At 44.6% G+C, this 14,532-nt stretch overlaps 2 protein-coding genes across 3 annotated transcripts; both read right to left on the reverse strand.

Moving 5' to 3' along the window:
- Nucleotides 1-3,117: 3,117 nt before the first annotated feature.
- On the reverse strand, nt 3,118-4,507 carry LOC123055708 (protein NEGATIVE GRAVITROPIC RESPONSE OF ROOTS-like). Its single transcript, XM_044479608.1, has 5 exons — nt 4,502-4,507; nt 4,311-4,401; nt 3,678-4,216; nt 3,326-3,515; nt 3,118-3,137 (listed from the first exon to the last, which is right to left on the reverse strand). Exons 1-5 carry the CDS (start codon nt 4,505-4,507, stop codon nt 3,118-3,120), a joined length of 846 nt encoding a protein of 281 aa, XP_044335543.1.
- A 3,219-nt stretch (nt 4,508-7,726) lies between these two features.
- On the reverse strand, nt 7,727-14,532 carry LOC123052106 (inter-alpha-trypsin inhibitor heavy chain H1; the record flags this gene model as incomplete). 2 transcript variants are annotated; one of them, XM_044475199.1, is given in 13 exon segments in its annotated part: nt 7,727-8,324; nt 8,474-8,560; nt 9,011-9,085; nt 9,276-9,446; nt 9,909-10,009; nt 10,809-10,886; nt 11,227-11,383; nt 11,480-11,749; nt 12,173-12,286; nt 12,469-12,558; nt 12,638-12,850; nt 12,951-13,088; nt 14,072-14,532. In XM_044475199.1, coding segments are annotated over 13 exon segments (2,226 nt in total). In that variant the 3' UTR covers nt 7,727-7,985.

A 14,532-nucleotide genomic window follows, 5' to 3' on the forward strand; every position in this document is an offset into this window, starting at 1 on the left:
CAACACAAACAAAATCGAGCGGGCCTTCCTTTGGCCCGGTTCGGATAAGACCATCGGTGCTAAATGCAAGGTTAATTTAGACATGGTGTGTCGGCCCATCGAGCGGGGTGGCCTTGGAGTCCTAGACACAATGATATTTGTGAGAGCATTAAGATTGAGACGGCCTTGGTATGAATGGAAGGAACCAACAATTATGTGGTTTGGCATGGGAAACCCATGTGATGATATGGACCTCGAGCCCTTATATGCCTCCACCATATTCACTATCGGCAACGGAGCCAAGAACCCTTTTTGGGAGGCACCTTGGGTGTAAGATCAGAAACCCAAGGAGATCGCGCCCCTTATTTTTGAGGCATCCACGAGGAAAAATTGAAAAGTCAAGGTTGTGCTCCACAAGGATGTGCGGATATCCAAGATAAAGATCACTATCAACTTCACCTTCGAGCATGTAAGACAATTCATAAACCTTTGGACTATTCTCCAAGGGTTCCACTATGGGGAGCATGCCGAAGACGATATCATCTGGAAGCACATGGAGAACAATCAATCCTCCACGACCACCGCTTACTTGGCACAATTCATGGGCACTATCTACTCCCCGATGCCACACACGGTGTCGAAAGCTTGGGCACCCTGTAAAAAAGTCAAGTTCTTCGCGTGGTTGGTGATTCAAGAAATAATTTGGACCGCCGATAGGTTGGCAAAGCAGGATTGGCCAAATTGTGATCTTTGCCCTCATTGCAAGAGAGAACAAGAATCCAACACGCACCTCTTCTAGAAGTGTAGATTCACTCTTCTTTTATGAAACTTGGTCAATGAGTGGCTACACCTCGACACCTCCTCATGGCGTCTTGAGCAAATGGTTAAAGATTGGTGGATCAATCGCTACGGCAAGAATATTCAAAATCGTAAAGCTTGCCTTGCGCATCCCTCGCCATGCTCATTTCTTGGTCTGTATGGAACGAAAGAAATGCACGGGTCTTTCACAACAAGTCCTCACCACCAACAATCTTGCTGAACGACATCAAACTTGAAGTATCTCTTTGGGTGGTTGCGGGAGCAAAAAAAATTAGGGACCATCATTCCGGGAGAGTAGAGTAACACCTTTTGTAGTTCCGAGCATGTAACAAACAATCTATTCTCTTCTTGATTCATACATGAGGCAAATATTTTGCCTCGGTCTTTTTAAAAAGAAGAAGAAGGAAAAAAGCCAAAACAATACCAGGACATTTTGTCAACCAAAATCTGAACCCTCGACCGCCTGTCTGCCGTGCGGCCGCGCCGATTCCCAACAAGATATACTGTAGCTGCGTGCGATCTCATCTCGTCTGGACAAAACGAAATAGGCTTCCTGATACGCTGGCCGCCGGCCGATCAGAGCCGGGTTGACCATATGCCGCATAGTATGTGATAGATATGCAGCCTCGTCGCAAGATCCAGAAACCCTATTACACTATCGAAACTGCTCCATAATTTTATCGTATCCTCTCGCCCAAGAGCGACACGGGATTCAGGACCACATCGCGGCAGCTTCTCGCTACTTCTGGGCTCCATAATTTTATGCGTCGATCGGCCCGTCCGCCAATGGTGAATCATGAGTGTCCCTGCCCTGCCCAGACATCCCAGGCAGAAAATTACAATGAAATTAGGGCTTGCAAGTTGCATCTAAACAACGGGGAATAGTAAACTTTCGTCGAAAACAAGCAAGTAGACTCTATCAGGCCAGGCAGTCTCCTGGTTTAACTGATCTCATTCTCTCCTTCTTGTGGATCCCTAGGAAACTTCCTTAACTAACAAAGACCACATGCCAGCAAGCAGCTCAAAAAAGGCACACATGCCTGCTGTGCCATAGTGTACTTGTACACTGCTTCTGAGCTGAGGCGCTGTGTATGGATGGAAAGACGGCAATGTGGAAATGCCGATTTCCCGGTTCAAGTACAAAATCGACAAAAGAAAATGAGATTTTTTTTTCAACTGTGAATCATGTAGTAGGTTACTTGTTGAGCCAGATTTTAGAAAGTGCACCAGGTTTTATTAGACCCCTAGTCCTGATTTGAGCTCGGTTCAACCCTTCAATTTGAGTGTTTTTCATAGTTATAAAAGCGTGGGTCAGCCATGCATTCATTTTACACAAATACATGCATGGTCCATCATGGAATATAGTACCACAAAAAAGTATTAAAATCCAGCTTGTTTTGGGACGAACAAATGAAGAGAGTGGGCATTTTCACCTGATGGTACACCATGTACTCTGCAATGAACTCATATTCAATTGGCACATCGGCCTTTGCCAAAGGTGCACAGTGTTGCTTGGCACCCACTCATGTGTACCTTTTTTTCCAGAGTTGGCACGGGCGCACACGAATGTGCCGGGGACCTGCCCCTGATCCAAATGCCAATGGAGATTTGGGATCGATGCAACCCCCCGGCTCCAGGCCGGCTGGCTTTCCGTTTTCGGCTGCTTTGCATGTTCCAAGAACCCTAGTTGCTGTACCCTTTCTGTCCATTCATGGCACATACTTCCGTTGCACCATGTTCTTGAGATTGACCACATTGGTTAAACTAAGATAAAGTGCACATGAGGTTTTACTTTACTTCACTTCGCTAATTACTGCAACATCTAGTTTCCAGAGAGTGAAAAGGAATTTATATATAAGAGGAGTATACATGGAACATGGATATATCAGACCTCCGAAACAAAAATCAAAGGGAGTAATCCCTCAAAAAGAAAAGAAGGAAAGAGGGAGTAAGACTAATTAAGCTGAAAACTGATTCCTCCTATGAACAGCAGATCAAATCTTGGCCTGTCGACACGTCCGTTCAGTGCCGATTCCATCATATGTCCTCCGCCTCATCGATTTGGCGTTCAACACATCGTTCAACATCTATCACCGGGATCATTACAGCGTCGATAGCACTATAACATCCGTGTAATCTGCAAAATTTTACACCATCCAAAATTCAGCAGTTGGCAAGATAACTCTAACTGTTGATACTTGGAGATCTTTTGGGTGAACTGGTTGTCCATGCATGCAATTCGATGGTACTATGCATATCAGTTATAGAGCTTACCATTTCACAACATAATGATCTTGACCTTGTGTGTCAGGTATTGCTTTACACCTCTAGAACAATGACTGTAAAAAAGCAAGAAAATACAAATAAGTCCATGCATGCATATTTAATTACTATGCGAAGAAATGCTTCAATCTTCCTGCATGCATGGGTCTGATTACACGAGTGCAAAGTAGTAGTCACTCATCAGTCATCACTCCATGCTAATTAGTCAAGTCTGAAGTGAAATTAGTTGGGTCTAGCAACTTACAATCTGAATCTGTTTTGTCCCACTTGAAGATATCTTCATCATTGTAATCCTCTTCCTCCTCCTCGTCGTGGCGACCATCCATTTGGATCCTTCCCATTGGTTTGTCCTCTAGGTAATACTTCCTCGATGACGATGCCGCGTTGCTCGGGCGAGGGACGCTCATCTTCTTTTGAAGCATCGTCTTAAACAACTACACATACACAAACAAAGGTTAGGAAAATAGCATTACTTTTGCATGATTGCCCATGCATAAAAAAACGTAATAATTAAACCTAGCTATGTGAACACTGGTTATCAAGATCTGCGTGGTACGTAATATATGTACATCGAATATCATATGTGTATTACGTACCTTCTCCAGTTTTGTTTCCACTGGATCCTTGAGGCTGGGCTGCGGCGGGAAGCCGCCCCGGCAGGCGAACATGTTCTTGAGGAGGAACTTGAAGGACTTCTGCTTGACGCCCCCGCCGTTGCCGTTGGTGCTGACGAGGAGCTCCCTGGCCTTGCTGAGTATGATCTGCGTGTCCGGCGAGAACTCCCCGTTCTGCCCGCCGTCGGCGCCCTGCAGCCTGAGCGAGAGCCGCCGGTCGACCTCGAGGCTGGAGGGGCAGTTGAGGAACCTGTCGAGCGGCAGGTTCTGCTCCTCGTCGCCGGCGCCGGCGGTGGAGCCGCGGGAGCTGGACTTGGACTTGGCGCGCCGGAGTAGCTTGTTCAGCGCATCCTGCAGCTTCTTCACCTCCTCGATGGTGAAGTCCGGCACCGCCTGATCTGGCGCCGGCGCCGGAGCCGGCGTGGGCTCGTTGCCGAGAGTCCCGATGGAGAGCATGCTCCAGTCTCCGGGGAGCTCGTCGTCGGCCTGGCCGCGGCAGCTCTTCTCCCGGACCGGGGCATCTACGCACGTGAAACGCATGCATGAGCATCTACGTACTCTTCAGAGAAAGCGTACGTACGCATGCATGGAAGTGAAATGAAACGAGTGACTTACTGCGAACCGAGCTCGCGCCCGCGGCGGCGGCGGCGGCGGATCGTTTCTTCTCCTGCTTGGTGTTGAGGCGATTCTGCACCCAGTTGATGATCTGGAAAACGAAACCAACACTGTCAGCTGCTGCACTACTCACCAGAAAACAAAAAGGAAGAAGAACTGCCACACAAGAGCATCATCAGCAGTGAGCTTACCCCCATCAATTAATCCCTACTCTCTTCAAGCACAAGCTGCTGGCTTCTTCGGACGGGTCGGTGAATTACCCTGTGAAATTGGCGCGATGTATCCGCAAGAATGATCGGTGAGCAGCTGATACGCAACTGTTTTCAGGGTTTTTCAGATGCCCTCTGCCTGGTTGGCGATGAGCGAGGACACAACACACGGGGGCTTCTCCTGCGGCCACTACTGCATGTATCAGGACGAAAGCTTGAGAGAGCTAGCGCGTCTAGTAAAAAGGAAGCGAGTGAGTGACTTGGATGGAGCAAGGGTCCCCTACCCCCACGAATTAAATAGGATGAGTGAGAGCGCTGGCGGCCGAATTACATCCACTGCTTGATGTATATATTACTGCAATAAGGGGAAGAAAAGGACAAACGGCTACCTATGTTAATCAGGCCAAATTGCATCCAGTTGAAGCATACATTACTGTTTTCAAGAATCGCCGTTACGAGTATACAGTGTATGCTGTACTTTTTTTTAGAAAAGGAGTGTATGCTGTACTTTTCTGTTACTGTATATTGACTAAGAAATTCGTGGAAGCGGAGCATTCGTGTTAACAGGGAATCGCACAAATGCACAACATTTGGGCTGAGATAATACAAAACCACGACTCTTGGGAATTTTTAACAAAAACCCACAATTCTAGGACTGGTCACTAAAAAAAACACAAATATTATGTAAATATTGTGCATTTGTGCAATTTGCTCTAGCGTTAATTAGGTGCAAGCAATGCTTGTTTGTCCCTATCTTATCGTGGGAGCTTAAATATTGAGGTGCTCCGCCACTCGCAATAAATCACGTGAAAATTTTGCAAAGAGAATTGGATCGAGCATGTACTCCCTCTCTTCTTGTTTGTAACTCTCATTTTATCAAATTTTGACCTGGGATTTAAATAGCAAAATATAATTAATAAACCGCAAAGGAGGGAGTAGGAGAGTAGAAATATAGGATCACAACTCGGGGATATGATTGTACCGGTTGTTTTCTCCTCTATGTAAAAATGTTGTGTTTGCTGCTCCGTTCTCGTTTTTCAGCGTGGAGTTCTTTTAACCACATAACTACATTGCAACACGAGCAAAAAATGAAAGCACCATCCATGCATGACCTCCAACTCAACCATACACACCGCCACCATCGCCCCCACTGGCATGCCACCTCCTCGTCCGCACGCTCGTGGCACTTACCTGATTAATTCGCCGCTACCCACATCCCCCAACTTCAAAATCTCACAATGACAATGCCCTGGCATACCGTCACCGACGCAGGCGACACTCGCACCACCCTGCCCTCTCAATCTGTCGTGACAAGCGTCCACAGCCTCCCGACTTGCATTGCCATATCCCCCATCTTGTGCCGCAACTTTTCGTTGCCCACACCGCCCGCCCCATGCGAATTCCAGCAGCCTGTAGGTGACCGAGGACTTGAGGGGGGTCATTGGCAAGGTAGAGCCTGGCCCATATTCCGTTGAGGTCGGCCTAATCCATGTTCTTCAAATCAGTCCCTCTTTTATTCGAATGATTTTTAGAGGATTAGAATTCTTATGATTTTTTGTGTGCATGTTGGTCGTTTGATTCGTATGATTGAATCCTATGATATTATTCGTAAGGAATCATTTGTGCTATATTTTATAGAAAATCTAGCATCCTTTGTTTTCCATGTGATGCAATCAAACAAACTCAAATCTTGTAGGATTTGGAAAGGCATGCTAGTGTTTTTTTCTATCCCTGCATTCTTAATTACAATCCCGCAAATTGAAGAGGCCCTCAATTTGACATGGTTTGTTAGTTGTATAGTGTTCTTCTAATATGATAATTGGATGCCATTACCGGCAAAAATAAAGATAACTGGATGTCGTTGCAGAGTTTTAACAGTCTAATTGAGGGCCTAAAGCTAGTACAAAGTTGAGACACTTATTTCAGGACGTGAGGTAAAAGGATCGAAGATCGTCCTTGAGAAAAGCACGTCCCATGCAGCAGCCAAGAGACTAAACCAGATGGAATACACACAACCAGGTGCCCGGTGCCAGCAGCCAAGAGCCTGAAGCCCCAGAACCTGAAGCCCTGGAACCGAAGCGGGCGTACGTGGCGCGAGCGCGGCCGATGGATGAAACCGAGCAAGATCCGCCGGACGCCTACGTGGGCTCACACGGACCCCGCCATCCGGCCCCTAGTTTAACCCAGCCGCGCGGCTGGGAGGTCGCGCTCGTCCTCTCCCTCCCACTTTAATCACTCCACCATCCACTCAAAAAAACTTAATTACGCCCACCAATCCCCTCCGGTATTTAGGCGGGGTTGCGGGATCGGAGGCGGGCCTCGTGGGGACTAATTAATCACGCCGCTAATTACTAAACCCGGAGACTAATGGCGGGCCGGGCGTCCAGGGGGTTGATTAGGGGTAGACCGGCGATTAAACAAGCAGGTGTCAGCCCGACACGATGTGGTCTGGTCCGGTCGTGACACTTGGCGCCTTGGATCGTGTTGGATGGCCCCTGATTGGCCGCGCCACTCGCAGGCGCCGTGGACGGGCCGACGCACGCGCATATGTCATTTTCTCGACAGGAAAATTGGGCGCCGTACTGCTCCGACGTGCCCCATGCCAGGTAGTCCGGCGCGCGAAGAAAGCCCCCACTTGCCCGGTTGCACGTCTTACTTCTTCTTGCGCATCGACGGAAAACATTTGGCGCCTATTTCCCAGGCATTGTGCTTGGGGCTTGGGGGCGACGCGCGCACGTGTCACCTTTTTTCTGAAAATAAAAAGCTTTCTACTACTACGTGCTCCATGCCTCCCAAGTCAAAGCTGTGCTAGGAGAAAAAATAGCTGCTACTTAGGTTGCATTGCAGTCCTGCCCAAATACAGACACGGTGTTACTGTATGACTCTAGGGCCACAATAATTCGAAGATACAGGAGAATCACATGAAATTGTAGCGAAGAACCAAGAAAATGGGAGAGGTTCAGAGTTCATTAACAGTTTAACACACACAGGTCCTTATATCCTCTTATACCATTGACGGCTATGGCTAGCGATCCGCACCGCATGTTGCCGCTGCGACACACCTACTGCATGCATACCGCCCAAGTGTATTACCGAAAACAATTGGACCTTAAACACTTTCAAGGAAGCAAGTCAAATCACAAGCCACGTGACTTGGCAAAGGCGGCGTTTCCCCTGGGCATCGGCCAGCATCTTTGGCATTTTAAATGAATATAATAAAGCCACCGTTCTACTTTAAAAAGAAGTCTCTACCATCTGCTCTCTCCTTTTTGTACAGTACAATATATTAAAAAGCTCATCCGAACATTTGGGCTAGTCCAAACTTACACTAACTATCCGAAGTTGTATCATCATGGACAAGTCGTACAACCAAGGACGGTCTGATCATTCTTGATCAAGCATTCTACACAGTATGACACCCACAGGCTTCCGCCCACTCTAGTTATGTACACACCCGGGGCTCTCACTACGACTCGGACCCTCCACAGCACACCTCCGCGCAGCACTCGTAGCAGCCAAGGCACGAGAGCGCGGCACAGACCTGCGCCAACAAGATGGCGCACTGGTCGTTCATCCTGTTGCACGCCTTGATGCAGCACATGCAGCAGAGGCAGTCCGCGACGCGGCTGCAGCACCCGCCCGCCTTCTTGAATATCTTCAACATCTCCAGTGGTTTCTCGTCGCCGAAAGCTGTGAGGAGGTTCTCCCTGGTGGCTGCTTTGTCACCGAATCCAAGTTTTAGACCATGAAGCTGGAATCGTAATGGCTCATTGGCGCCTGTGCGTCCTTTCGGTTTCTGCTTGACCTGCTTAGTAGTGAGTGCACAAAGTTTTAGTTAGCAGTCTTTATAATGTTTCAATAAGGCATCAACAAAAGAAACAGCGATATGCAATAGAGATCATCTCTAGGGCCAATCTGCCCTCGAAAGGAAAGAGAATAGTATGTGGGACCTACTTTTTGTGCTGCATCCAAATTGGTTTGGAGTACAACCATGCTTGTGTACTCTGAAAGAACACTATTCTCTATGCTTAATTTTATCACCTGCAAAATAGAAGAAACAGAGTTACTCAAAAACTATGCAACCATATAATATCAACTGAATGGTTTCAAACCGCACAATACAAGATGCTTTGAGCCATAAATGAACTGGAAACTGATCAGCACAAAAGCATGCAGCAACAGCACATCTTTAAATGTCTCAATATCAACAGCTTTTCACGGTTCTTCAGAAAAAGGATGTAGACTGAAATATCAGCAACTTGTCAAAAACCAATCAACAACCCTTTTACTTGTCTACTTGTATGATGCATGGAACAACTATGTTTTTGGTGCTTCTTCAACTTTGTGCACCATGATACGACAAGTTCTTGTTCTAGGATAACTCATTGATTTTTATTTCTATTAAATACAACTCCATGCCCTGAAAGTTCAATGCAGGTTTAAAGCAAAAAAAGAAAAGGCGATGCACAATTGGATTAACCTGCAGCTCACCTTTCTCTCCAGTTGTTTGTCTGCAGAAAGCCATGCCTTTGCTGTGAGAAGAGCAATCTGCTGTGCTGCGAAAATCTGGAAACCATGATGAAAGAAATGCAGAACTTCTCAGCATACTAGGATAAGTGATGGTCCTAAAGCATGTAATACCACTTGGCCAAAGATTTAAATCATCTTCACAGAATTAAGTTAAGAACTTGCACAAGTATCCTGATGAATCAATCATAAGACAGATGTATAAAGTAGCAAAGTTTGAGCATTTTACATTATCAAGAGGCATGTCCGTTATATGCTGGACCTTCAGCTCAATCGAGATCTCTGTCATGTCAGCCAAGTAACCTGTTGCCACAACTGTCTCAGGGAACTTGCCTTGGTATTTTCCAGATATACATAAAGGACACTGTGTTGAAATGTCTGGAATATATTCAGAATCCACCTGAACAGAATGGAAAAGGAACAGTAATAAGATCATCAAATATACTGCATTTCTCTGTCTGTACTTACAAAATTGTGTCCCACATCCCATCCAGCACTAACTATGTTATGGTGATATAGAAGATGATAAGCAGCAAGTACAGTCTAATCCACATCTGTACACTGCCTGGAAAAATAATCTGAACTGTCTAATATAGAACACCGCAACATAAAGTGCCTAATAAAGCATTATACTACCTACATTCCAAAACGCTTTTGGTAGGCTAAACTAACCTACCAAAACGTCTTATATTTGGGAATGGAGGTAGTATAACACAAAAACTGCAAAATGAAATTTACAGCAGTCGATAAATGCTAAGGGCATAGTTTCTTTTTTTATCATAAGCATCCTATAAATTCACAAAACCAAGTAACTTTTAGATCAATATGTACGAAAGGTGATGTGATTAACATGCAGACTCACTTCAAAATCATTGAGATGTCCTGTAGCATCAATGGAGATGTTTGCCACTATTGTATTTGATGCTTTCCTGAACCACTTAAGTATTCGACTCTCAATTGATCCTGGATTAAAAATAACAGGGAAAAGATACTATAATAAATATTTAGTAACTTGACTTCAATAAATCCTGCATTTATTGTTAATTAATCCAATTAATGCATACTCCCTCCGTCCGGAAATACTTGTCCTAGAAATGGATAAAAGAGATGTATCTATAACTAAAACAAGTCTAGATACAACCATTTCTAGGACAAGTATTTCCGGACAGAGGGAGTACCAATAAACAGGTTGTTGAACTGTTGATTGCTGAAAGATGTATTGCACATATCTCCAAATCAGTGATATAAATAGGACACCATCCGTCCCAAGAAGCTTGTCTCCGTATCTAGACACATTTTAGTGTTAGATACATCCGTATTTTGACAAATCTAAGACAAGCATTTTAGGACGGAGGTAATACTGTTATTAAATTGACACAACTAAAAATTAGATTAAATCACAGTCAAAGAGCATGGTAGGAATTAATTTTTTTAGTAAAGTTTGGCAGCTCTCAGCTTATATTGATGTGGTACTGAGGAGAAGATTGGCTATGTGGATTGCTTTTGTTCCCTTTAAGAAAAACGTGGCCTTACTTCAGGACTTGGGTAGATACATGGATTTTTAAGTGGGAACATTGACGTACTTGTAATCAAATAATAATATCTACTAATATATGGCCATCACTCAAAACACACAATAGAAAAAGGCTATACATAATACACAAATCAATTTTCTATATTCAAAGTTCATAAGGGCACATCATACTGTTTTCTATTTCAAGTAAATGAAAGCAATGGGGTAAAAGGGGTGGGAGGTTAGTACCTGTCTCAAGTGCAGCATCAAAATGCCCCTTGCCAATTGATGCCACCATGCGCAAGAAATAATGGTTGCAATATAAACCTAACATTTTCAAGTGAGTGGGTTGCAAAGAATTAGAAAACAAAGTCTGAGAAAAAAAGAATTAGAAAACAAACACACCATACTACCAAATAACAAAAACATAGACTTATGACAAATAGACAATTATATGTTACCACACAGAGTTGTCTGTAAGCTCTTTTACGCAGGATGCATATAGAGAGATCAGATGCCAGAAATAAGAGACAATGGTTGCAATATAGAAAGATCAGATGCGAATAAGCTTAGAAACAATTTTCATTTTAGCCTGACAACTACTTGGATATAGTTCTAGAATTCAGGTACAATAAATTGTGTACTGGAAGGTGCTCCTTGAGATTACCTAGTCCGAACGTAGAAATTCGGGGAGATTTAGATCCTCTGCTGAGGAGCTCATTTTTCACAGTTTGGCAGATGTCATGCTCATCATCAACCGATCCATCAGTCATAAGAAAAATTTGTGGGAGCGCATCATGGGCACTTGACAATAATGCCATCGCCTTGCATGAGGAAAAAAATGCAAATATGAAACAACAGGGGAGGGGGGGCTATTATGCCCATACACATTGGGATCTTATTCAAAATAATGATAATACCTCATTTAAAGGATGCATAATATCTGTGCCACCCTCAGCAACAAAGTTGGCGTTCATCCAATCATTCGCACTTGCTATTGCTTTTTCATTTACTTTCTCTAAACATGATGAGAATGAATGGAGCTCCTCATTAAATGTTATAATGTTGAAGTAATCTCCTTGCACAAGTTCAGAAAGAGCTGTAGACACTGCATTCTTCACATTCTCAAGAGGTTTCCCTTTCATGCTTCCACTTGTATCAACAACAAATACGACTGCTTTCTTGAAGACCTATTGGATTGCTCAGATGAGATAAACCACCAAAAGGCATATTTTGTGAAGCGAGGAGAAAATGAAATTCTTCTGAGTTATTATATGAAAAAAGCTACTTCGATTGCACCATTGTTTCTCATGCCTTCAATGATGTACAGTATCAAGATACCGAGGAAGCACTTTATTATCAGCATTTCTCTAGAGCGTTGGAACAGAATTGAATGGCAAATTAGAAATATTTCATGACCACAGTATCATCTTATCGCGGTATCATGATAACAGTAGTGTTGCATTACCATATGCCACAAAGGTTACTACAAGAGATCCCTGCCTTTAAAATAGAACATTTTCCATGTGCAGATCTCAACCAAGGAACGTGTACTTCATTATATTAAATGAACTATGGCACTGCGACAAGAAACCAGGTAAAAAGCAGCTAACCTTTCTATTCCCACTTCCAGGTAAAATGAAAATGCTGAACGTATCTCTATCGTCATAATCCTGTGATGTTGAAGGCTGCACATGGATACCACCTGACAAGTCACCAGAGTAAACCTGTAGAAAGCCACACAAAAACAGTCAGCAACATTGCAAAATTGGACTGCTAAATACAGTGATGGATTAGTAATTTACGTTCATCATCCTCTACTAAAGAATATTTCCTTTAAAATGCCTGGAAAATCAGATATTCACAGTAACTAGTACATCTAATCCAGATGATAGCATGATTAACTCACACTGTAGGAAAATGTGAAATCTTTGTTTGACCAATTCTCAACAACTGCTTCATGCAGGAAAGACAATTTATCACCCTGCCTTGCCTTTTCCTGAAATAGCAGTGTGAAGAATAAACATTTGCAATGCAGATCAAAACAACATCTAAAAAATTATGTTATAGTTTATTACCTTCAATGAATGGCTTGTGCCCTGCAACAAAACCTCTTTACTGAATCCACTATTCACTGTCAACTGAATTTTCTCCCTCTTCATGAAAACTTTCGGTAATGGGTTGACATAGTATGGAAAACGGAAAGGTATGTCGACCGTGAATCGTCCATTATCATAGTGTAACTTCTGAGACCATCTAACTGTGGCTACAATATCTGCTCCACCTTCCACCTTTATTGATAAGATAGCAACAAATCAGCAAAGTTACAGTTTACAAAAATATAACGCATAAGAGACAAAGAGTGTAAGTTTATATGTATATGGCAAGTACCTGTGGTATTGTCAAGCAAAACATATGGGGTTTCAAAATGCCTTTCATGGTATTCTCCATGGTTTGGTCTTCTACTTCAGTCACTTGAGTATTGTATGACATTCTTCCGACAGTGACCTCAGCGCCTAGAATTGAACCCTATTAGCCAAACCGTTCTTAGGTTGAGACCATCACAAAATATAATCACAAATATTCACCATAAAAATACACTGGCTACCCAATGCTTCACTTGATGTTCTTTTTCTTAACAGTGGATGAGGAATAAATTATACAGGAGGCATCATGTGAGGATGAAAAGAAATCTAGTGAAGTTTCTGTATTATTTGTACCTATCAGGTTAATAAACTTAAGCAACCCGAGTAACTTAACAAGGAATCCAATGATAGTGCAAGTGCTTGAGTAATAATAAACTTAATAATACACGCTAACCATCCGAGATTAATAACTTTACTATCAACCTATGCCTGAGTGCAACTACTATACTTATTTAAGCCCTTATCAACCTATGCTACAAGGCAAGATAAACAGAAGCAACACAACTGCACTTAATAATACACGCTAACCATCCGAGTTTCATAACTTTACTATCAATTTAATTTCTATTTCCAAGTCTTGTATATCCTAGCACATGCTGGAGTAAAGGCCAAGCAATCCAGGATGCTGATATGCATGTGAGCATGTCCAAATGAGATAATGCAGCATTTCCTGCACATTCCAAGTGTGTTTGCCTCTTGCAAGACCAACATATCCCTTCCGGTGATTGTTTCCATTGGACAAAGCAAGGAACTACTTTCACTTGCTCATGCAACATTAGAACGTACTATTCGTTTATAACTGAAGGTGTGTCCCTTTTACTTGTCTAGAACTTACGAATTAAGCTATTGACAGTATCTAGAATTTAGCATCGGGCAAGCCAACGATTGCAGTCAGACACCTTGACACGACAAGCGACCCTAACTGTACAACAACTCAAGTCAAACAGACACAATAATACGGCATCACCAATCATGTCAACCCTCACCAAACTGGATCCTACTGAGACGAGCCAACAGAACAACACCAGGAAATTAAAAAAAAAGAAGCGATACGCTGACGACGACAGCAGAATCCGATGGCCTCACCTGTTCTCCCATGGGCACGACGAGCCTGACGTCGCACTCGCGGCTGCGCGTGATGCAGTGCAGCCACCAGCGCGCGCGCAGGGTGACGGCGGCCGTGTCGAGCGCGCAGTCGACGGCCAGGTCGATCTCCTTCATCTGCAGCGGGATGAGCGCGGGCGGGTCGAGGCGGCCGTACACGTAGGGCTGGTAGCTGGGCACGTCGGGGGTGTCGACGGCGCCGGGGTCGGAGACGACCGCGTAGGCCATCGGCGCGGCGGGGAGCAGCAGCGCGGCGGCCGCGTCGGGCCCGCGCTCCATCCCCGCGGGCGGCCGCGGCGGGGGCAACCCGCCCGGCAGCACGAGCCGCTTCGACAGCTTGAGCCCGTCCTCCACCGCGCGCGCGAAGTCCTCCATGGGGAACCGGGACGGGTGGTGCCCGCGCGCCGCCGCCGCTTAGGGTTTCGACGGGATGGGGACACGGG

Source organism: Triticum aestivum, chromosome 2D (assembly GCF_018294505.1).
Source record: "Triticum aestivum cultivar Chinese Spring chromosome 2D, IWGSC CS RefSeq v2.1, whole genome shotgun sequence".
In the NCBI taxonomy this organism is placed as follows: domain Eukaryota; kingdom Viridiplantae; phylum Streptophyta; class Magnoliopsida; order Poales; family Poaceae; genus Triticum; species Triticum aestivum.

Coding starts and splice junctions, on each gene's coding strand:
- LOC123055708 (XM_044479608.1), bottom strand. Junction 4,217..4,310: donor GGGCGCGAGCTCGGTTCGCA/GTAAGTCACTCG, acceptor TCACGTGCGTAG/ATGCCCCGGTCCGGGAGAAG. Junction 3,516..3,677: donor TGGAAACAAAACTGGAGAAG/GTACGTAATACA, acceptor GTGTATGTGTAG/TTGTTTAAGACGATGCTTCA.